We start from the raw sequence: 22,500 nt of genomic DNA on the forward strand, positions 1-22,500 counted from the left end.
CGGAAATCACAAACATTTCATTGATTTTGTTTTTTTTCCTTTTTGCAGCAAGGAAAAGTGCGAGAGGCTGCTCACGCGTATCAGTCGGCTCTGCAGAAGTTTCCAGGAGACGAGTCAAACGCTTTAAGACAGCTGAGGGTGTGCGTGCTGCTCAACCTGTCACGCTGCCAACGCAAGATGAACGTAGGTTTCTCCTCTCCTGTACAGATAAAAATCTTTTGAATCAATTGTCCCAAATATGCTTTTTTTTTAATTTCTATAATCGATTTCATCCTTCACAATCTCGTGCGTTTCGTCCTGACATCCCCGTCACGACTTCATTTTTATCTGCCTGCAGGATTTCGTCCTCGCCGAGGAGTTTGCCACCAAAGCCCTCGAGCTGAAATCAAAATCCTACGAGGCCTTTTATGCCAGAGCCAGAGCGAAACGCGGCCGCAGGTAACCATAGCAACACGGTTTGTTATAACGGTTTGTTATAATCCTTGTGCTTAGCCGCTGCTGTCACCAAGGCTACACGCAGTAATCAGCCTGAGAGGCAACCGTAGCGTTGGAATAGCAAAGAGCGTCAAGTTCTCTTGAACCCGTGTTTGCTTTTGCTTGTCTCTGACCATTCAGACAGTTCCACGCCGCTCTGGAGGATCTCATCGAGGCCAGTCGTCTCTGCCCCTCAAACCGGGAGATCCAGCGCCTGCTGTCCCGCGTTAAAGAAGAGTGTCGGCAGGCTGCACAACAACAAGACTCTGCTCCTCCTCCTCTTCCTCCTCCTCCGTCGCATCACGTCTCGAAACAAAACGCCGCCGTCAACGAGGTCCGGAGCCGAGACTCCGGCTGTCTGCAGATGCAAGACAGGGATGGACTTACTGAGGAAGAGGGGGACGGGGAGGAAGAGGATGAGGCGGGTTACAGAGAAGTCGAAGCTCCTCCTCTTTCCTCCTCCGTCTCCCCCACTCACCTGTATCGTCACCAACCCAGCTCGAGCTACTCGCCCTCCTCCTCCTCACCCTGTCACCCTGCGCCTCCTCCGTCCTCCTCGTCCTATCACCATTTCAGCACCGCTCCGTCTTTGATGCAGTATGACGGGTCAACTGGGTCAGAGAGTTTGGCAGGACGTGGAGGGTTCCACCACTATCCGTCGTCCCTCCACCACCACCACCCTGATCTGAACCCGGGGCTGCAGCACCACCAACAACACCCGTCCAATCTTAGGTCCTTCCAAAACCAGAACCCCGGTCAAAGTCAGTGGCTCCAACCAGCGAAAGCCCAGGTTGTCAGAACCAATCAGCCCAGTTCTTCAGCCCACTCCAGTACGATTTTGGGAAGTTCTGCCTACTCCCAGTTCAGCCAGTTTCCTCAAGAATTTGCAAAGCCAGGGGAGGGAATTTGTCCAAGTAACCCAGATTTCAGGCCGAGCCTGCAGGTCCAGGCTAGTCTGAGCTCTGAACCTCCATTTCCACCAGACAATGTGGACGTGGACTTTGTTTGCCAGACCAGACCTGTGCCTGCTTACGGTAGAGACGGAGGAGGAGGAGGAGACAAGGGGGCGATAAATCGCTTCGTCCAGTCCCATCACTTCAGCCGCGGCCAATCAAAGCAGCGTATTACCCCATCGAAGCCACAGAGGCGACATCAGAACCTCCTGATCACCTTTTGTCATCTCATGATTATCAGTTCTTTCACCAGGGAGGACTAAGACCCCCGGTGAGTACCCACCATATCCCTCCACCTGCTCCTCTTGTCCACTCGCAGAGTACCAGTATCCGCTACTCGGTCGGTGGCATCAACCCTGCAGGGGTGCAGCTCTCCACTCCTGGCCAGACCTTTAGGACTTCAGCCTCCGCCCAGCATATGGATCTACCTTCAGATCTGGCCTCTGCGGGAGGGTTCACCGGTAATTCTGACGACCTCTTTCTGGTCTCCTCTCCCCAGTCAGAATTAGGCATCGGAGGCGGGACTTACCCCGGAGAGGCTGGACGTTCTTCGAGGAACACTCCTTTTATGGGAATTGTTGACAGAACTGCACGGGTCCAGCAGCTGTATCAACCACAGCCTCCGTCCAGTTCTCCTTCGTCTTGTCTCAGCCCGTCTCGTTCCTGGGCCGTGTCTTCAGTGGACACTGTTGTCAGCTCGCCCAGCAAAACCCCCGCCAACCAAGGAGGCTTGTGTAAACCTCAGCCGTCCTCCCTGGCCTACTACAACCGCAGCAACAACAACGCCCACAATGGTCACCGCCTTTATGACAACCAGCCAGACTACCATGAAGCGCAGCCAGGAGGCGGCCAGGTTGCCAGGCAGAATCCTTCGTACCTGGATGTGAAGTTGGCTCGAACCCTGCCTGTGATCCACGGCTGCTCAGACAGAAAGAAAGGCCCGACCTCCCCTGTCAAACCAAAAAGACCCTTCGTGGAATCTAACGTGTAAGGGGGGGTTAAGTGATTGTCTCGGACAACGGGGAGGGGATTAACAGAGAACGCTCAAGTTACATGATCTCCAGGCCGATGGATCACATGACGTAGAAGTATGACTGGTGGTTTTTTAACTTGTTGGTCTTCAGATGGAAGTTTGCAGAACTGTCAGTTCTATGAATGGTAGTTCGGACAACTGGAAGTTTGTATGGCTGGTTGTTCTTTTGAGTGGTCGTCCAAACGGCTGAAGACTTGTAATATGTGTCAGTCATATGAAGTTCAGAGGTGATGCAGATAATAGTTGTTTAAATGGGAATAACAGCACATACTATAAGCTCCTCCTTGAAGGCGCTCTGATCACAGGGCCGTGTGTGGTTTTAAGCTCCTGTGTCTTCACATGGACAGTGATTGCAAAGATAAAGAGAGATTTTTTTTTTTTTTTTTTACCCGCCAAAATGCTCCCAAAGGTGGGCTTGGTTGCCATGTTGTCATAAATGTTGACAAGCATTTCACCTGAGGCTTAAGTCATCCTTTTAGTGCTTGAGAAGTCGAATGAAAGCACAAAGTTAAACAAAGATGTTGTACAGGAAGCGTATTGTCTGTCCATTAACCTGTGAGAGACGCGTGGCGAAAATAAGGGAACACATCCATGAGACGACTCATGAAATTACAAAAACAAAATGAAGAATATAAAGATGTCAAGGAAGTCGGAAGTAAACACAAAGAAGACTCAATTTCTGGCTTACAGTGCATTTAAATATTGAAGTCTGTGAATGTGTATGAAGATTTTCATTTCAAGTTTAAAGTGCTAAAATGAAACAACGACAAGAAACTTGTATACAGATACTGCAAGATCCAGTCTCTAAGACTTGTGCTGGTCGTGACCTGGTCCAAAGCCATAGTTTGAAAAACTAGGATGTCATTGAAAAAGCACTGACTTGCTGTATATACAAAAACATGATATTTATCTTTGTAAAGTATGTCTGTATTAAACTGTATAAATTGGGTTTCTTTTGAAACTGTAGACTCCTTTTTGATTTCTGTATGTGTACATGTGGGGCTTTTTCCACACAGAACATAAAGATTCAAACATTTCTAAACTGAGACTTGAAATAAAAAGTTCAGTTTGGCTTCGTTTTGGGTGAACACCCATCTTGTAAAAATGCCTTTTCAAGGTTTGGGTTTCTTTGCTTCAAAATACCGTAGGGTTGTTTGTTTTTTCTATAAACTCATTTTATATTATGTAGTCCTTCAAATCCTAATTTATGCAACCACAAGGATCCATACTGGGTCTTATAGACTGTTTGCCATGGAGGTGTAGTGATTACATTCCCTCTAAATTGCCGTTAACTCAATAAAAGCCCCATTTGCTTAACACCTTTTCACAAAACTGATTGTCAAATCAAATTTATAGGAACATAATTGCCTGTCAAGCTTTGGGTTTCTCCATATGCTGAAGATTCATGTGTGTTCATCTCTGGTTAAAATGGTATATTTTGGAGTCTGTCCTAAACCTTCCAACATTATAAACTGGAGCAAGTGTAAAAAAAAAAAGTCTGACCATTTGTTTTCTGCTTTTTATAGGTTAAAGAAGCCCTAAGAGGGCATGCATCCATTTATTTTATTCAGCGTTATTTTATCGAGCTAATTAGTGGAGCTCTCGTGAAAACGCTGAAATTACTCTATCATGGCACAACAGTAAAGAAAATGTATGGATGTATTTCCACTTAGAGCTTTCTTATCAGCAAGCAAATCCTCAATAATGATAGCAAAGTATAGGATAGACAAAACAATACTGTTTATCTATGCCTCAAATAAAGGACTCACTATTCAATCATAGTTATAAATATTTCCAAAAAACAGTTTCCACTTTTTGTATTCTACATAATTTAACATTTCTCCTCATCATATTTAAAAAAAAAAATTCTAAACATTTACCCAGTTATACAAGAACTATGCTGTTTTATTTTTGCCTGTTTTTAAATTTAAAAATCTGCTGACTCATGCTGCTTGTGTTAGCGTAATTAGCCAACATAAGGACTACACCTTTGATTTTTGGCTAATAAATGTAATCACTGAAAGCACATTTAGCATCCTTTATTTATCAACTAAAGAATTATAAAGTAAGTCAGAGAGGGAGAAGAATTTTCTAACCAGCTACGAGGTTCATGTTAGCTAAACTAGCTAACATAAGCTAAACTAGCTAACATAAGACTGGATTCGCTTAAATGAGCACATCGCCTTCACAAAACCTTGAACTCAGTCTTCAATAGCACATTAAAATCAGTTCTAGGAATTTCTCATTAAATAATTTTGAGCCTAAAACTTAAGAAAGTCAGAAAAAAACGTTGCCAGGTCATGCTTCTTGTGTTAGCTAGCAGTTCATAAAGCAGACCAGCGAGCAACATTTTTTTAAAGAGTTTTCAAAGATTGTAAGTTAAATAATAAAAGAATAAACCTATATGTGTTTTCCTGCATCTTTAATAGAGGACTGAGTTGTAATGTTTCCTTCACCTCTACATTTTTAAAGTCAATATTAAGCAATATGAGAATAGAGCTTGATAGGCATAGTGACTATAAAATAGCTAGCGGGTTAGCTAGCATGAGTTCAGGTGTTCAGGAAGTGGGGCTTGGCTTTTTTTAAATGGATTTTCTGACGATAACTGTTTGGGTTTTTTTAAAACTTGATGTAGGTTTCTTGTTGCAGCTTTTTTTCAGAGCACCTGGTGCTGATTGAGCCAATGACCTCTTGATAATAACGTGCCCTTATTTCTTACTGCTCAGGATTTTTCAGCTGTGAGAAGACGTGGCAACAGCTCTAGTTCATAAAGCCATTTTCAAAGTCAGACTATATGTATTTCTGGCCTCTTTCGGTATGAAATGTGTTGTAAGCATATTTATCAGATGTTCAAAGCTAGATAAAAACTGAACGTAAAAAACATTTCATGGTGCGTAAATGCTGTGTGATGGATTTGTTGTGCTGTACATGTAGAAAGTAACCCCCAGGGAATGGGGTCCTGAGCCACATGATTTAAAACCACAGGTAAACCAGCAAAGTTCTTCCGCCTTCCAACCTGTTGGATCTGATGTCGAATGTGTGTATGTATTTTTTGTTTTTAATAATTTAATATAAAAAAATACCCAAAATGGTTACAGTAATGAGAAAAGCATCAATTTAACCAAGATGAATGTTTCAGCGTACATGTGAAATAACTAACTACTGAATTAAAATGACAAAGAGGAATAAACACGAATGAACTCCTGAAATGTATTTCTTTCTTCCTTTGTCACTTCCTCACTTCCATTAAGTACAAGAAGCCGTTAACACACCGATCTACATGGTTACGGTTACTTTTGTTTACTGCTTGTTGAAGCCTGAATTTCCCTCGGGATCAATAAAGTATCTATCTATCTATCTATCTTGTTGGCTGGCTGGTGAGCTTTGCTACTGGAAAGTCTCTCAGCTGCAATGTGTTGTAGGACATTTGAGTATGATGAATGAGCTTTCGCCATACTTAAAAATGGTTAGCCATTGCTAGCAATGAAATGCGCTTTTTGCATACACATTGTATGAATTTGGAAAGCACTACATACTACATGTGGCGTCAAACATTAGATTGCAAAGTATGCAGTTACTTCCTTCTATGACTAGATACTCTTAGCTAACTTATTAGCTGCTGAACGCCAGCATTAGCAGTCGACAACCTGTAGCTAGCTAATAAGAAACGGCGCTTAGATTTTCCCTCCAGATTTTCATCATCTTTGTGAGAAGAAGTTTAGATTGTGGGATACCATACATTTCTGAAAAAACACATTAAACCAATGAAAATAATGAACACAGTTTTGTTTATTTCAGGTTGTCCCTTTAAGATGGGGACATCCTTTGATAAACAACTTTGACAACAACAACAACAAAAAAAATGCAATAATGTAGATTTCTCAGTTACAGGTGAAAGCTTTGACACAAGAGCTGAGTCCCAAAGTCGAGCAAACAATCTGAAGCTACATGTTTTTATTTGGTTCCGCACATTAAAAAGCATTAAATAACCAAACTCTCATTACAAACACTCATCTAAATAGACGCTTGACACATATACTCTTTCATGACGGATCATTAAAAGACAAGCAGTCAAATAATTAACAGAACATTTTCACACGCAACACATTGTGGACAAAATTGAGCGAGAAGGCTTCACAGGTAGATACTGTGGAAAATCAGAAAGAAGGCAGACTTAGTTAGAGTGCAATTTATAAGTTAAGCAGTATGAGAGGAGTTTTCAAGTTTAACTTTTAACGTAAAGTAAGAATGCGTGACATTTGACAAATAAAAACAGCAGAAGTCAAGTATCTCCTGTGTGAATGTGTTTCTGAGTCCTGAACGTCTACAATGAGTGAGAAGCTCGAGTCCCGCTGGCTGTGTTGTTGTCAGCGTCATGTTTACATGGACTGGACGGCAGGACTCCTACGAGATAACTAAAGAGTGCTAGCCTGCTAACACAACAGCGTTTCGCTGGAGGACAGCGGAGGCTTCAGTATGGCGTGGCCACGTTAACGTGTCATTCATATTTCTGTTATAAGGTTTGCAGTGTAAATTAGAGGCTTAGCGTAGATGACATTAGCTAAACTAAAATGTTTACTAATGATGTGCGCAGGTAGACTGTTGGCAGGAAACAGCTTGGATAAATACGAATATTGGAGCAGGCAGAAGTTTCGTCGAGGTCAGGGCGAGTTGGGAGAGCCTCCCTCAGTAAGTGTCTTGAAGTGGACGGACAGAGCCTCTTCCTCCGGGTTTGGCGGACGTCTGTACTCCTCCTTGGTGATTAAGAAGCCCAGCAGCACCCCGAAACAAACCAGCAGGATCCCCAAGGTGTTAGCCAGGACCCCCTCTGAGGCAAACTCAGAGTAAGTCGGCCTAGGTCAAGAGAGAGAGAAACAATATAAAACATCAACATACAAGATATATTTCACAAGCATGATCACCAGCTGCTTTCATACATCCATTAAATGTAGGCAAGATGTGATGGAGAATATTACATGGTGGTTTTTGGTGGCTGTCGTTAGCTTACCCGGTGACTCTAAATTCCCCGTAGGTGTTAATGTGACTGTGGCTCGTTGTCTGTCTCTATATGTCAACACTGTGATTGAATGGTGACCAGTCCAGGGTGTAACCCCGTATCTCGCCCAATGACAGCTGGGATTGAGTCCTCCTGTTCATTCGTATTAACCCCTCGACGCCTGAATTTGTTTCCAAGTATTGAAAACATTTTTTTACACGTGTTTCTGCTTTCAAGTAGATGCTAAATTAAGTTGAGAATGTTTATTTGAAAATGTCACAATAAAAAAAATTACATAAAAATAGCTCATACATAAGACATCAAACAGATGTTGTTCTGTCTCCGACTGGTCCTATGACGAACTCATGCTTGTATTGAAAGTGCATCAACCGGCAGTGGAGTAATATGGACGCTATTTTGTCTGCATTTAGAGCGGAAGCGGTTTGATGCAAATTCGCGACAACGGGCATTCAAATGCATTTACAAGCCGTCTTGTAGCAGCTAAAGCAACTTGGGGGTGAAGTGTCTTGCCAAAGGACACGTCGGACTTGTGGCTGCAGAAGTTTGGGGATAGAACCCCCGAGCATCCCATTGAGAGACAACCAACTCTGCCACTAAACCACAGTCGACCCGACCACCTACTTCATCACAAGGATTTCTTTCAACTGGACCCAATCTGGGGACTTTGGTCCACGTAGTCACACTCTGTCGGATAGAGATGAACATTCAAATGAACGTACATGATGCTAAAGAGGAGTTTCTCCGTGATGCCCAGCAGGCTGGTCCCTACGGCCATGACCAGCAGAGCAAGACCACAGAACACGTGGACGGGGAGGTACGCTGCTCGTAACCACGCCGATGCAACAGGAAACAGGAAGAACACCAAGCCCATCACCCACTGAGGAAACAGAGAGAGGAGAGAGGACGATGACAAACAGTTTTTACAGCTTTAATCCATTTTACAATCTGAACTGTATTCAGTGTGTGTGTGTGTGTGTGTGTGTGTGTGTGTGTGTGTGTGTGTGTGTGTGTGTGATTCTACCTGTATGCAGAACAAGATCATGGTAGCCATCCCACACCAGCTGTGTAGAGAGTACATGTCAGGGATCTTCGCTGTTCTGTGGAAGTCAAATACAGCTACAAAACCTACACACACACACACACACACACACACACACACACACACACACACAAACAAACAATATTGAAGGTGTACAGTTTAGCACCTGGACTTCCACACTTCCTGTCTCTCTCTTCCTCTCACCTATGATGCTTAAGATGAGGGCCAGCAGATGAATGATGCCGTGAAGCATCTTGACGTTCCTCTTGGGCTCATTTCGAAATATCCTGTAGACCAGGATGGCTGTTTGTGAAAACACAACCGTTTAGTCAGTCAAAGTTTGAAATGAGCACTGCAGTCTAATCTCTAATCATCACAGAGAGCTGGCTGGCTCCGCCCCCTCCTCTCACACAGGTCAGCATGTGGTGGACACTGTAGCTTCAGTGTTTAGCCAGCTCTGCATGTGGTGGACACTGTAGCTTCAGTGCTTAGTCAGCTCTGCATGTGGTGGACACTGTAGCTTCAGTGTTTAGCCAGCTCTGCATGTGGTGGACACTGGAGCTTCAGTGTTTAGCCAGCTCTGTATGTGGTGGACACTGTAGCTTCAGTGTTTAGCCAGCTCTGTATGTGGTGGACACTGTAGCTTCAGTGTTTAGCCAGCTCTGCATGTGGTGGACACTGTAGCTTCAGTGTTTAGCCAGCTCTGTATGTGGTGGACACTGTAGCTTCAGTGTTTAGCCAGCTCTGCATGGGTCTGTAAAGCTTTCTGCGTTCTAACCTCTCTCCATGTTTCATCTCCAACATCGATCCTAGTTTGAGCAGCTTTCTGCTGCTGGAGCTTATTAGAAACATGCAGAGGCTTTTTAGCTCAGGTACAATCACTTCTATCTGAAGCAGTTCCACTGCCCGCTTCCATCGCTGCAACACCTGTTCACCTGATAACTGCTCTCATATCTGGCAAATCCAGGGGCGTCCAAAACGGCTACAGATCGTTTTCTTTGTTCCTTTTTTCGGACCACACGAGTTATTCCTTAAAGACCATTTCAACCAAAAAAATTTAAAGTGGATCTGGAGAAAATAAACCTCCCTGCCTTTAAAATCCCATGTGTTTCAGAACATTTGAAAAAGCGTGTAAATTAATACAAGCTTAAGAGTATTACGTTTATATGTTGGCATGATGAGTGAGCCAGGAACAGGTGTTCATTTTTAAAAGGTTTATATGTCTCAGGCCTGCAGAGAGCATGCTTGAGCCTGTTGATGTATTCTTGTATTCTTGTATTTCGACAAACGTTTGAAGCCTGATCCTTCGTTTCTGTTCCTTCGCCAGCACATCGCAGCTTCACCTTTCTCACCCTCCGTGCACCTGTCACTCTTTAACAAAGCGAGCGTGAAAGCTGATTTTGATAGTAAAAATTGATCTCCGATAAGCTTTTACTCAAGTCACCATTCCCGCTCCACGAGTTGTTCAAAGTAAGCCGAGATCATCTGATTTAGAATTGTTTTGTAAATTGCAGCCACGACAGTGTGTGCGGCCCGAGGCAACAAAAGCAGATTTAATCCCAATCATTGAGCGTTGGGGTGTTTGTCAGAGCTGCTCTAATGTCCAGCTGCCCTTTGCTTTCATTGCCATAATTGAATCTTGCTCTGACACACAGCTGGGAAACAGTTGAGCTAATCTGCTTACTCCAATTAGCTGAGGTAAGCGTGCAGGACTGCAGGCACGACGCAGAGAGGAGGAAAAAACAGCAACTTACTTTGTTGCTCCACTACATCCTACACAGGGATGCACGCCACAACGGTTCAACATCGGTTTCGGCCAAAGTCGTTCCTGGCAGATAATGAGGTGACGTCGAGGAATCAGCCCTGACTTTTCCAGTCGGTGCATCTCTAACCATCGGCTTTTAACAGACTCGCTCCAAGTGACATAAAAACATCAATTGATGGCGTTTAAACCTGCCAGCCGTCGTTCCCCCTCGAACTCGCCTCCACCCCCTTTAATAACCCGTCACCGTCTCAGACTGACATTTAGAAACCACAACATTAAATCCCTCTCTAAGCTGTCGGTGTGCAGATTGTGACTGAGCTCAGGTGTGAGGAGGTCGTGAAGCTCATTCTTCGTCTTCTGTGGTGCGATGTGACGACACGAGAACCCGAATAATAACATGTTGGGAGTCGGCTGCTGAGCGAGGATTGTTCTGACTCTGAGGTCAAGACTGAAGGCAGCTTGCTGTGTGTGGACGAAATCGTGTAAGTGCAAAATCATGGGATTTCTGGCATGCTCTGAAAAAGGCACAATGCAGCGATGAATTGTGATTTTAAGAGTTATTGGTTCGACCTGAGAGGAGGAAGACTAAATCCTGTTCATACATCTTCACACCTGATGAACACGGTGTGTGGTTATGGTGTTTCAGGCTCTGTTTGTCTCGAACTCTTTTTTGTAAAAATCATCATCAACCTTTAGGAAGACTGCTCACGATCCTAAACTGGCTCTGATGTTCTTTAAATCTTTTTAAGCAGAGAACCACTTAGCTTTCAATTTGGCTAAATCTTCATCTTTAAACTGGTTTTAACTCATTTCCTGTCATTGCATCACTTTTTATGTCTCGGACTAAATACAAGAAACCGGCTTGTCCGACGACTCAAATTGATGTGTATCTCTGGACAGTGTTATCTTAATGCAAAAGGCCAGAACCACACTGCTTGAGGCTAAAGCACACACACACACACACACACACACACACACACACACACACACAAAGACACCCAAAGACACACACACGTTACGCTGTCCTCTGCCTCCAGTTTGACTCAATTTACCACAAACAGGTTTAGCGTAACCATGACAACAAACGGACGTAAGAAGAGCAGGGTTAATCTGAAGATGTCAGAGGTGATCTCACTTGATGTTTAGACTTGGTTGTCATGGAAACCATCCACTGCTAATGGTCCGGTACTGAAATATCTCAATAACTATCACATCAAACATCAAAAATCACCAGTTTACCTTCAGAGATTGTGCTGCTTTATTGAAATGTGTGTTTTCAGGATTTCCAAATCACAAACTGTTTGATGAAATCACGTTAACTGAACTGATAATTTCTTGTTTTACTGTAAGACGTTTGTTGGTCTTATTTGGGGACTTATAGCATTTGGCTCCACACCCAACTTTTTGATCCTTTAAGTAGAACAAGTCCAGAAACTTTACACCAAAATAAATGACAGAAGTGCTGATCTGTTTAAATTTGGCATCTCAGGTTGTCAAATCTGATCATCCTCCGTTTCATTTATTAACCGATAATATCGATGGGCACACGTACACAAACACTTCTTCCCCAAAAAAAGTGATTAAAAGAGGAATGAAGCCAACAAGAATTGCGTGCAAACTCTTGCACACGGTCTCAAATGCACAAAAACATCGGCAAAGTTTTGGTGCAGGAGTTAAAAACATAACTATGTTGTTTGAAACCTTGAGCATGTTTGATCCGAGGTCTAAATAAGAGTCAGTTTACAGTCTACTCACCATCACCCTGCAGGAAAACCAGCCCCAGCACCATGCACAGAGGGTGCAAGTTGAACTCCTGCGCCGAGCCGTCCCAGGCGAACCCGCCTCTGTAGTGACCCATCCACACTCCGGTCAGAACCACCGACGCCAACCCAACGACCTGTGAAGCTCCCACCAGCCACACGAAGGAAGAGGAACCGGGGCGCGGAGCAGGATCCTCCATGATCTGAGGAAGAGAAACAGGTCTGAGTCCAGCTGATCCCTCGGGCTCCTTACTGCTGTTTAAATAAACCAGAGGTGTCACCTTGTTTCTATAGCAACCGGTCCTGTTGTGACTGGGTGTTTCTCTCCACCTTGTTTAATGTTTGAAGCGAGTCTCGGTCGAATGAGCCTTTCAGCTTTTGAAAGATGTCTTTTGACTTCACTACATATTAGACAAAAATATCCAATGAAATAATGTCGCTATGCTGATGATACTGTCATTTACTGTTCAAGCTCTTAGCAAGAATTTAATATAGAAAACAGCTGAGCAAACTCCAATTTTTTTTAAAAATGCAAATCAAACTGAGTGCGTGTTCTTCACCACTTGCGGAGATAAATTGTTTTCGTGTTACCAGAGATGGTCGAGAACTTTTTCTGACACAGAACAAAAACGGTTTAAACCAAAAGTTGTTCCTCAGATGTTCCTCGTATTGAAACGTCGTTTTAAATAACGTTGCTCATTGGGAGCAGAACAGATCTTTCTGAATGCATCCTTCTTCTTCTTCTTCACACACTCTCAGCCTCTCCCACACAGGTGAGCCTGTAACCGCTTCACAGATCACTCAGGTGAGCTGGTCCACTAATCTGTCCCTACTACAGCGACGCACAGTTTGCACACCAGCTTTCATTCATTCATAACACTTGTTTTCTCTTTCTAATTGGAAAACAAGCGAGCTCAGGGATTCGTCACCGTCTGTACTTACAAAGCTATTCTGGGCAAAATTCCCTGCCTACTTATCCGCTCTCTGAATCCTGAAGGATGGAAAATGGTAACCTTCATTTTCTGGAGATTGTGCAATTTGTTGTTCCCAAAGTCCACATGGCATCAGGAAAGAGCGCTGATATTAAACTTCAATAGTATCATTTTGGTCCAGGCTGAAAGTTTGATCCGATCATTTAAATGTTACTGGGATTAATCGTCGGTGTTTTCTTGTTAGTTGCTTGAAGTGCTGAATGGGACAAACCTGATTATAAAGAGATCAATCAAATGATGTGGAGCAGGCAAAAAGCAGACATCTTTTGAATGCTAAAAAAAAAACTTAGATATGAGTGTCATAAAACACTATTTCATGTATTTGTAACAATAAATAAGAAAATCAACTTGAAGATCCTGTGAGCTGACAATGAAAGTGGCTGAAATTAAAACGTGTGCTTCTTTATGACCTACGAAGCAAACAACACGATCAGCTGTAAGATTGACTTCTTCATTGCCACAGGAAAGGTGTCAGACATGACTACAAACATTGAAGGGCTTTTTGTTTACATTTTGCATTGCAAATATTGACAGAGAGTAATTGATACATTTTGCATTTTTTAATGATTTATCAGGAAGCTCTTCTTGATAGGGTCCTTAGCTAATGAGCATTTTGATGAGTGTGAAATGTGCAGCTCCCTAAACAGCTGAAAAAGAAAGAAAGAAAAACAGGAAATAGAAACTGGACCTGCAGCTTTTATCGCGTGTGTCCATCAGCCGAGTCACACAGTATAAACAATTACCAACCATGACGTTTGGCAGGAAGTGTCGCAGCAAGTTACACGAGCACATGAGCAGAAATGGAGGAAAAACGGATGGATTTCTGTGTGCATGCTCGTCCGATCATCGCACCTTGTGTGCAGAGCAGAGCGAGCTGAAAGTCTTCATTATCACAGCAGGTACACACACACACATCACAGGGCTGTTACTGCACACACACAGTGTGCACAAGACAAATACATGAGCAAACACTCTGTTTAACTTTGAGGATATTTTCACCTTAATAATCCGATCAGAGGAATTTTAACTGAGAGGAAAACTGTAAAAATGTATAATGTTAAATAGGCTACTTACTGCGTTTTGGTTCCCACCGAATAAGTCCTGTTCCTACTCAAACAGATCCGCCTTCTCCTTGTCTGTCCAGTGTGTGTGTGTGTGTGTGTGTGTGTGTGTGTGTGTGTGCGTGTGTGTGCGCGTGCGCGCGTGTGGGCGTGTGTGTGTTTTGGTTGTCCTCCTACAAGCCCAACCCATTACACAGCTGTGACTCAGACGTAAAAGTGGGGAAAAAAGCATATAGTACTTAACTATAATAATAATAATAATAACAATAATAATAATAATAATAATAATAATAACAACAATAATAATAATAATAGATTAATTATAATAATTGTAATTATTATTATTTTACGACGTGGCTTCTACGTACTACTAATAGCCAACCATCATAATCTTTTTTTTTCCGTTGTTTTTTTAACGTGGTAATAGAAAAAAAATACTGACATTATTTTATTTTTTAAACAAACATCTCGTCACAGTGACGTCACGATAACGTCAAGAAGAAGGAGATGGATGCGGTGGATGGATGACTAACGATCGACAGCTCAGGGGGGGGGGGGGGGGGGTAGAGGTCCGTTGCCTTGACAACGCTTGAGGAGGACGTGGAGGAGGAGGAGGAGGACTGTCAGTGAATCCACCCGGCTCATTAGAGGAGGAGGAGGAGGAGGAGGAGAGCAGGTACAAGGTAAACGGACACAAACTGATTTGATGTAGCAAATTAACATCGGTAGCATCGTTGCTACTCACCGGTGTGAGTTCTTCTTCTGTGTTTATGTCGTTTTTAATCACTGATTTTGGAGAACTTCACCTGTGCATAGACAAGTTACTGAACTATGACGTGTGCCACCTTTTTATTTGACCTTTAACCCTGGTTGTTGAATGTGCAGCGTTAACTTCATGAGTCGTTGTGGACTGAGCATGCACCATGTCGTCATAATACTGGATGTCAAATGTGTTTTATTAAGATTGAAAGCTTTAAAAAGATAAAACCTTCAGTGATCGTTAGAGTTTGTGCGGCGCCCTTCTTCGCCTCTAGAGGGCGCTGCAGCTTCAGTCTTATCCCTCATCAGGTCTCATTTACTTTGCAGCAGGCAGATGGGAGGTGTTCAGCCTGGGGTTTGGGTCAGTGTGTGTGTGTGTGTGTGTGTGTATGTGTGTGTGTGTGTGTGGGGTGGGGGGGGGGGGGGCTCAGAGGGTAAAGCAGGGAACTGGAGAAGCTTCATGTTTGAATATGTGAACTTAAATAGAAGAAGAATGAATAAATGAAGGTGCAGGTTTAAAATCAGGTGGAAAGGGGCCTCACGTGTTGTGTTTCTGTGTGTGTATGTGTGTGTGTGTATGTGTGTGTGTGTGTGTGTGTGTGTGTGCATGTATGTGTTTGTGCACAATGTGTGTGTGTGTGTGTGTGTGTGTGTGTGTGTGTCAGCTTTCTTCCACTCTTACCTAAATCCAGAAGGTGGAAAAAGAACAGTTGTCAAGGTTGTTATTAATGTCAAAAACTGGTGGCTGCAACTGTGTGTGTGTGTGTGTGTGTGTGTGTGTGTGTGTGTGTGTGTGTGTGTGTGTGTGTGTGTGTGTGTGTGTGTGTGTGTGTGTCTGACATTTCTGATTTCTCCTGTGACTCACTGGCTGACTCACCACTGCTCCTTTTGCTGTGTGTGTGTGTGTGTGTGTGTGTGTGTGTGTGATATATTGACATGTTCTTCCATCCTTTCACATGACGCTCTCTCTCTTTTCCTTCCATCTTTTATCCTCTTGTAACCTTCCGTGGCGCCACTTTCCCCTCACGCTTCCTTCCTCTCAGTGTGATGATGATGATGATGATGATGATGATGAAGACTTTTGGCTCTCCGTCGGTGTGACTGGACTCGTTTCTACCTGTGTGGGTTTCAACCTGTGATGCCTCAATTAGACTGGGATTTTACAAACACCCACTGGTTCAGCAGGAGCTCGCAATCATAGAAACATTTATCTGTTTACTTAAATGCAAAAAAAACCCCAAAGGCAAACATTCCTTTTTTTTCCAAGGGTGGATTTCCACACGGGCATACCAGGGGCCCAAAGGTTCAGGGGGCCCAAAGGTTCAGGGGTCCCCTAAGCAAGAGCTTCAGTGTGAAGTCGCTGTTCCTCTTAATGTTGCACAGTCTAAGGGCTCATATAAGCCTCTTCATCATCATGGGCCCCTCAGCTATCAGGGGAGTGCCCAGGGGTCCAGTATCGCATGAGCCTTCTACCCAGAACAAAGCTCTTATTCTGAAAATCCAAGGAATTAAAAAAAGTTCAAAAAGAAAAAATGAGGGGCGGCAGTAGCTCAGTCTGTAGGGACTTGGGTTGGGAACCGGAAGGGTCGCCGGCTCAAGTCCCGGCACGGACCAAGTCCGGAAACTGGTCCGGTTAGCTGGAGAGGTGCCAGTCCATTTCCTGAGCACTGCCGAGGTGCCCCTGAGCAAGGCACCGAACCCCAAAAACTGCTCTGGAGCGCTCGCTGTGGGCAGCCCCCTCACTCTGAGACCTCTCCATTAATGCAGAGTGAAAAAAACGAATTTCCCCTCGTGGGATTAATAAAGTATATAAAAAAAATATATTAAAAAAAAAAAAAAAGATGTAATTTTCCTTAAAAAAAAATAAAAAAATAAAAAATATCTTGAAATAAACTCAGTAAATGATTAGAAAAAGAGCTGTGAACGTGGATCATGTCATGGAGGCTGATCGATGGACTGAGTGGACGCTGCCACAGTAAAGTCACTTCAAATGATTTTTAACGACAAATATGGCGCCTGAGTTTGACCATCATGACCATAAAGAGATGAAGAAGAGAGATTTTAAGAACGGGTGATCGGATGACCTTTAACCTTCTCCCCCCCCCGTGTGTCAACGAATCAATTCTCCTCTCTCTCTAAAGACCTCCACCAATCCGGGGAGTCCTTTAAAAAAAAAATCCACGGGGCACCTGTGGAGTAGCCTGACTAAGGACAGCGTATCCATGGCAACAGTATCATTACCAGAATAGCTCTTTCTCTCTCTCTCTCTCTCTATTTCTGTCTCTCACTCTCGCTGTCTTTTCAGTCCGCCCCCGCGCTCTCACACTCATTCCTATCTCCTTCTTCTCCTCCTCTGTGCACGCAAAATATTCACCCCCCTCCTCCCTCCCTCCCCCACCTCCCCTCACCTTCATATTCCCTTTCCTCCCCCTCCTCCCATGACCCACGCATCCTTTCCTTCCTTGCTACATCTCTCTCCCTTCATCTTTACCTCTTTTCCTCCCTCATTATTCCCCGTCTCTTTCTTTTTTTCCCCTCTCCCCTCCTCCTCCTCCGTCCCCCCCCCTCCCCCTCCCCCCTCATCTATCTGTTTTGCAGTCACAATGTGCAAACAGTGAAGATATTTTTAGACGTCGCTTTGCTTCATCATCTCGTCTCTTTGATTCCACTTGCTCTAAATGGTAAACAGTGATTAATGACATGAAGATTCTGTCCCAGCGTCGAACCTGCAGCATCCTTTAAACTCCATGCACCAAAGTTAAAGACATTTTTAAATCATTTCTCACAGGTTTGTTGTTTTTCCAACATGAAGGCCTCTGCGTATCTAAACTCTGCTCCGGCATAAAGTTTTGCAATTTGTTTTGCATGTTTGTGTCCTTTTATGCTCATAATTTGCACCCTTAAACTCTTGCACTGAGTTGTTGTTAGATGTCAACAAAAGAGACTCCAGAGGGAGCTATCAGAGTGTAGCTGTGAACTTAATGATAGATAGATAGATAGATAGATAGATAGATAGATAGATAGATAGATAGATAGATAGATAGATAGATAGATAGATAGATAGATAGATAGATAGATAGATAGATAGATAGGACACAAGACATTAGTTACAATACACACCCGCTGTCCCCCCCCCCCTCTGCTGTATACAATAATCCCCCAAACAAGATTTAGCAGCCCCTATATGTGACTAAGAGTAAACATAATTACAGGTTAAACCTGTGCAGTTAGCATTAATGCTAACATCAGGTGTGCTTATATGTGCCAAAGAATAGCAGGCCAGATCTCTGGCACATTCGCCATCGTAGTCGGGCTAATGTTTGCTAACGTGCAGAAATGAAGCTGATGAGCCTCTGTCTTTACTCGCTTCATGACAAATCAAAGGCTGTTTTCCAAACCGCATGACTTTACCAGCAGTACGCACTGATTTGGCCAGAAGTCAGTTTGCAGTATGTGAACAACTGTGAGATTCGCTGAAACAACAGGATGTCATTCTGCTTCAGGAGGAAAGTCTTCATCAGACCAGTCAGCCTCGTGTTCTGTTTCCCACAATGCAAAGTGCCACACATGACTTGTTTATATATTTATAATTTCCACCTTGGATTTTCCTGCTTTTTTTGACTGCACGGTGCCACAGCTGGACGAGCAGCTGTAATTACAGAGTCCTTGTCTCGCTCCGTTATTACATATAATTCACATCTGAGTAAAAATACCTGAAAAGTATTCTACAATTTTAACAGCGTGCCAAAAACATTTCAACCCAGAGTGTTACGTGTAAATGACGGAAGATATGAGAGATTGTTTGATTAATTATTTTATTATAATCAAAGTCGGAATAAAACACGAAAACAAACCGTTTAACATGCTGAATGAAAAGGCGCCCAGTTGGATTAAAGAATGATGAAACGTGACCTTCGCCAGGTGAATCAGATCTGTCTCTGTTACAATCACATACCTCTGAATTTCCTTTGAGCCGATCTCACAGGTCGATGTTTTTGTCCATCTAAATATCGTGCAGCTTGTTACACTGTATAGCTGCGTTTACCTCCAGATGGGCCGTCGTTGACTCCAGATTCCAGGACTGGAAACCAGTTTAACCTGGCTGACTGAGCATACGTCAAAATAACTGACCCCTGGCAGTCATACTACATACTACTGTTGAATGCAGTACTATCGTGTGCATACTAATTTAGATAGTAGCAGCCAAAGTTTCACATCTGTAAAAAAAAATGGCTGCCATGTGAATATGATTTATATATATGAAAAACTCCCAAAATCCCCAGATTTTCCCGTTGCGTTGTTTTTTTTCAGTCACTGATCCCACAGAGGCACTCAGAGGACACACATACAGACATTTTATTTCCCTCCATTATTTATGTTGACTTAGCTCAGCCTGGTTTATACGTATACGTGAGTTAGAAGCTGTAGCTGCGCCGTAGTGGCCGACGCTGTTGTGAGCACAACTGGATGATCTGTGCAAAAGTTTTACTCTCGACTGGAGGTGGAGTCCATGGGTGCAGATACCAGGGGAGGGGATTTTCTTCCCAGAATGCAACTTGTGATGTCACAAACTGAAAAAATGTGTAACGGAGCATTTTTCTCTGTGTGGTCAGACTTTAACAGACCACAAACAAAAGGACTGGATGGATTTATTTCACATTTTGTGGATTGATAGACACTCAGGTTACCCAAATAAATGTTCAAAAACACTGTGAAAGGGGGATTTTTTTATAATATGTCCCCTTTAAAGGTGAGACTCTGATGCTTTTGCACAACACACACGGCTTTAGGAGACACTGTTCACAAATGTAAACATCCGGGGTAATATGGTTATAGGTTGAAAAACGTGGGGAAGTTAGCAGGCAAGAGTTGCAATGCTTTTTTTGTGTGTCTCTCTGTCTATCTCAGCCATGTCTGTCTGCCTCCGTTGGTTTCTATTGAGTCTATTTTTAGCCCCAGCAGACTGGTCACGTGGCAAGAGGAGGACGTCAATAATGTTGTTGTTGGTGGTGGGTGAGAGAGAGAGAGAGAGAGAGAGGGAGACAGGCATACTGTAAATACGGAGGAAGTGAAGCAGTAGGAGGTGAAATACGTCCCACTCTTTAAATTATTCGGTTGTGTTTTTTTTTTTTCGTGTGAAATCAAAGCGCGCGCGGTGGAGCTGCACGGACACCGAGCCACGGCGGAAAAGCTAAGCCGGGAAGGAAGCGACCTCTGCGGGGAGACGCGTTCCAGGAAGACCCGCCGACATCCACGGTACCGTTGCGGTTTGTTTGTGAAAGACAGTGTGCGTGCGTGCATGTGTTGCGTGACAGTACAACCAAACGCACACATACCCACTTAAGAGGCACCTGAATGTTTCATGAAGTCTGGGGACATGTGTGTGTGTGTGTGTGTGTGTGCGCGTGCTATGTCGGTACCTTCATTTTCTAACACACTGGGAACATTGTTGCTAACTTCAGAACTGGGAGCACAACGTTACTGCTGCTGCAGCTAGCTGAAGGACACAGCTGACAGATGCAACACTGATAATTATCTTTATCTTTAATTATAAAGCAACACAAGTCACCTGTGCATTCACTGTTATTGACCAGTTATTGCTGACTTCATTGCTAGCAGCTAACTGGGGCAACAACTTAGGGCATATCATGATACTAGAATTTTTTGCACTTGGGTATGATACCAGTAAAAATCAAGCAATACTTGTTTGAATTCAGCAGCTACAGATATAAAAGTCCTGAGCAGTGGATTGTTTTTTATTGAACACAAAATCCTGCACACGACATTTAATGTAGATAAATGTTTTTATTTTGTCTCCAGCTGTTTTGCTTTGTCTGCCAATGGCTGCAAAACAACTTTTTGGTGTTGCATCCATTGGCAAAGAAATATTTTTTTTTTTAGTTGTGCATCCTGTTGACCAACTTAAACATAATGGTTTGTTCATCAATACGCCATCTCGAAACTCAAACTTCAGTAACTCCTGTTCAAAAATCTAATATTACAACTCCGTGCATCAACAGTAAATAGCAACATAGTCTTGTTTTTGTGTAATTAAATCAATCATAATAATAACATTGTGCCAGTTCTATGAGTGAGCATGTCGTCGTGTTGCTTTTATTATCACGTAGTGTGACGTTATCGCCTCGTTTAAACGTCCTGCAGTGGCCCAAAAGATTTCTATCACGAGAAACCAAACGGTCATATTCTCTATTAGTGTGGAAGTGCAAACACCTGCAGTTCCTCGAGCGTCCACTAGAGGCTGGCTGCAGAAGCACAGGAAGTCACAGGCCTCTCTCTCTCTCTCTCTCTCTCTCCCCCCCCGACTCGCTTGAGGTGAATTCTCCTGACGACTGATTGTGTTCACACGCGCGGCTCACCCTTAGCTTAGCTGTTTTATGCTAGCATTATTTTTCAAGCAACTTAGCAAGCCTTACTTCAAGTTATGCTTCTGCGCACAAAATATAACGCTCATTGCAACCTGAATGGCGAACTGTTAGCCAGCAGTCATAACGAGCGTTATTATGTCTGTAACTTAACCACATCCTGTTTTAAATTACAACAAGGCGTCTGTATTCCTCGTCCATCTTCCTCCCTGTTCCCATCCGTCTTCCTGCATCTCATCCCATCTCCCGCTATCCCAGTTTTCAAGCTTTGGGAGTCTGTTTTCGGCCATGATCTCTCGCCGCTTTAACTTTGCTAAATGTAGCTCATGATGGATTAGCGTTGGGTTTTTGCAGCATAAAGAGTGATGTCTTTTACCTGCTCTTTGGTAGAGTGTCTCCAGATTACATTCGTTAGTCGCGACAAATAGAGATTGATTGATGCATGCATGTGTGCTGCAGATTACGTGTAGTACAGAAACATGCTTTTTAAGTTTAAGTCTGTTTTGATGCTAGCGTCGGTGATGAATCCTGTTTGACTTCTATCACAGTGTGAGATGTCCGACTCTTCTGCCACACGTCTGCAGAGCGATCTGCTTTTAAATTCTTTGTCTGATAAATGTGTCGACGTACCAACCGTCTCACCTGGCTCAGGTTGTGTTCAAAGCAGCGTGCGTCTTTCGAAGAAGAAGAAGAAGAAGCGAGGTTGCGTTCGGTTTGATTTTCTGTGACATGCACCGAGGCGCTCTCGCTCTGTTGTTGCTCTCGTCTTTTGTAGTGTCTTGTAAGTTTATGTGGGCAGGGTGCCATTCTGTGCATGACACAGCAAAAAAAATAACTATTAATACTACGACTGTGCCAAACATGCACGAATAAAAAAAACAAAAAACTGCTCCTGCTTATGTTTTCCTAACAATGGCTGTTATTTCTGCATCACGTAGCGGTGACAATAAACGTCACCACTTCAGGTGTTCAGCTGTTATGTTCCTGTGCCTCAGTGTAGGTGTATTCTGATGTCAGGCTGCTTTGTGTTTGTGGGTTTTATACTCTCCGTTCTTTCCAGCAGTTATTGAATCATTATGTCATCAAATGACTCATGCATTCACAAAACCAACACACACACACAAAAAGAAACATGTCAGCCCCCCCCCCCCCCCCCCTCCTTTATATCAGATCTTAATCCTGTCACTGACTTCTGCAGCTTTTATTCGTCAGTTCGGTGTTACGGATCTATCCGTGATAAAAACACAACGTTTCATGTCCGGCT

At 43.4% G+C, this 22,500-nt stretch overlaps 3 protein-coding genes across 4 annotated transcripts in view; 2 read left to right on the forward strand and 1 right to left on the reverse strand.

The window, feature by feature from the left end:
* LOC306838408 (protein TANC2-like) overlaps positions 1-5,669 on the forward strand; it is a 10,659-nt gene extending 4,990 nt beyond the window's left edge. Inside the window, 4 exon segments of the mRNA XM_079366571.1 lie at positions 49-183; positions 338-438; positions 616-1,583; positions 1,586-5,669. Of these exon segments, the coding sequence (XP_079222697.1) occupies positions 49-183; positions 338-438; positions 616-1,583; positions 1,586-2,418 (2,037 nt within the window). The 3' untranslated portion in view covers positions 2,419-5,669.
* Positions 5,670-6,231: 562 nt separating this feature from the next.
* cyb561 (cytochrome b561) lies at positions 6,232-14,272 on the reverse strand. The gene is made up of 6 exons (XM_079367103.1): positions 14,108-14,272; positions 12,037-12,244; positions 8,721-8,819; positions 8,499-8,602; positions 8,197-8,354; positions 6,232-7,314 (listed from the first exon to the last, which is right to left on the reverse strand). Exons 2-6 carry the CDS (start codon positions 12,239-12,241, stop codon positions 7,122-7,124), a joined length of 759 nt encoding a protein of 252 aa, XP_079223229.1. The 5' UTR covers positions 12,242-12,244; positions 14,108-14,272; the 3' UTR covers positions 6,232-7,121.
* A 5,189-nt stretch (positions 14,273-19,461) lies between these two features.
* hdac5 (histone deacetylase 5) overlaps positions 19,462-22,500 on the forward strand; it is a 30,485-nt gene continuing 27,446 nt past the window's right edge. For both annotated transcript variants that reach the window (XM_079366326.1, XM_079366327.1), the window contains exon 1: positions 19,462-20,109. The gene's annotated coding sequence lies outside the window, so the exon portion shown is untranslated. The remainder of the gene's footprint in view (positions 20,110-22,500) is intronic.

Source organism: Symphodus melops (genome assembly GCF_947650265.1).
Source record: "Symphodus melops genome assembly, chromosome: 17".
Lineage (NCBI taxonomy): Eukaryota > Metazoa > Chordata > Actinopteri > Labriformes > Labridae > Symphodus > Symphodus melops.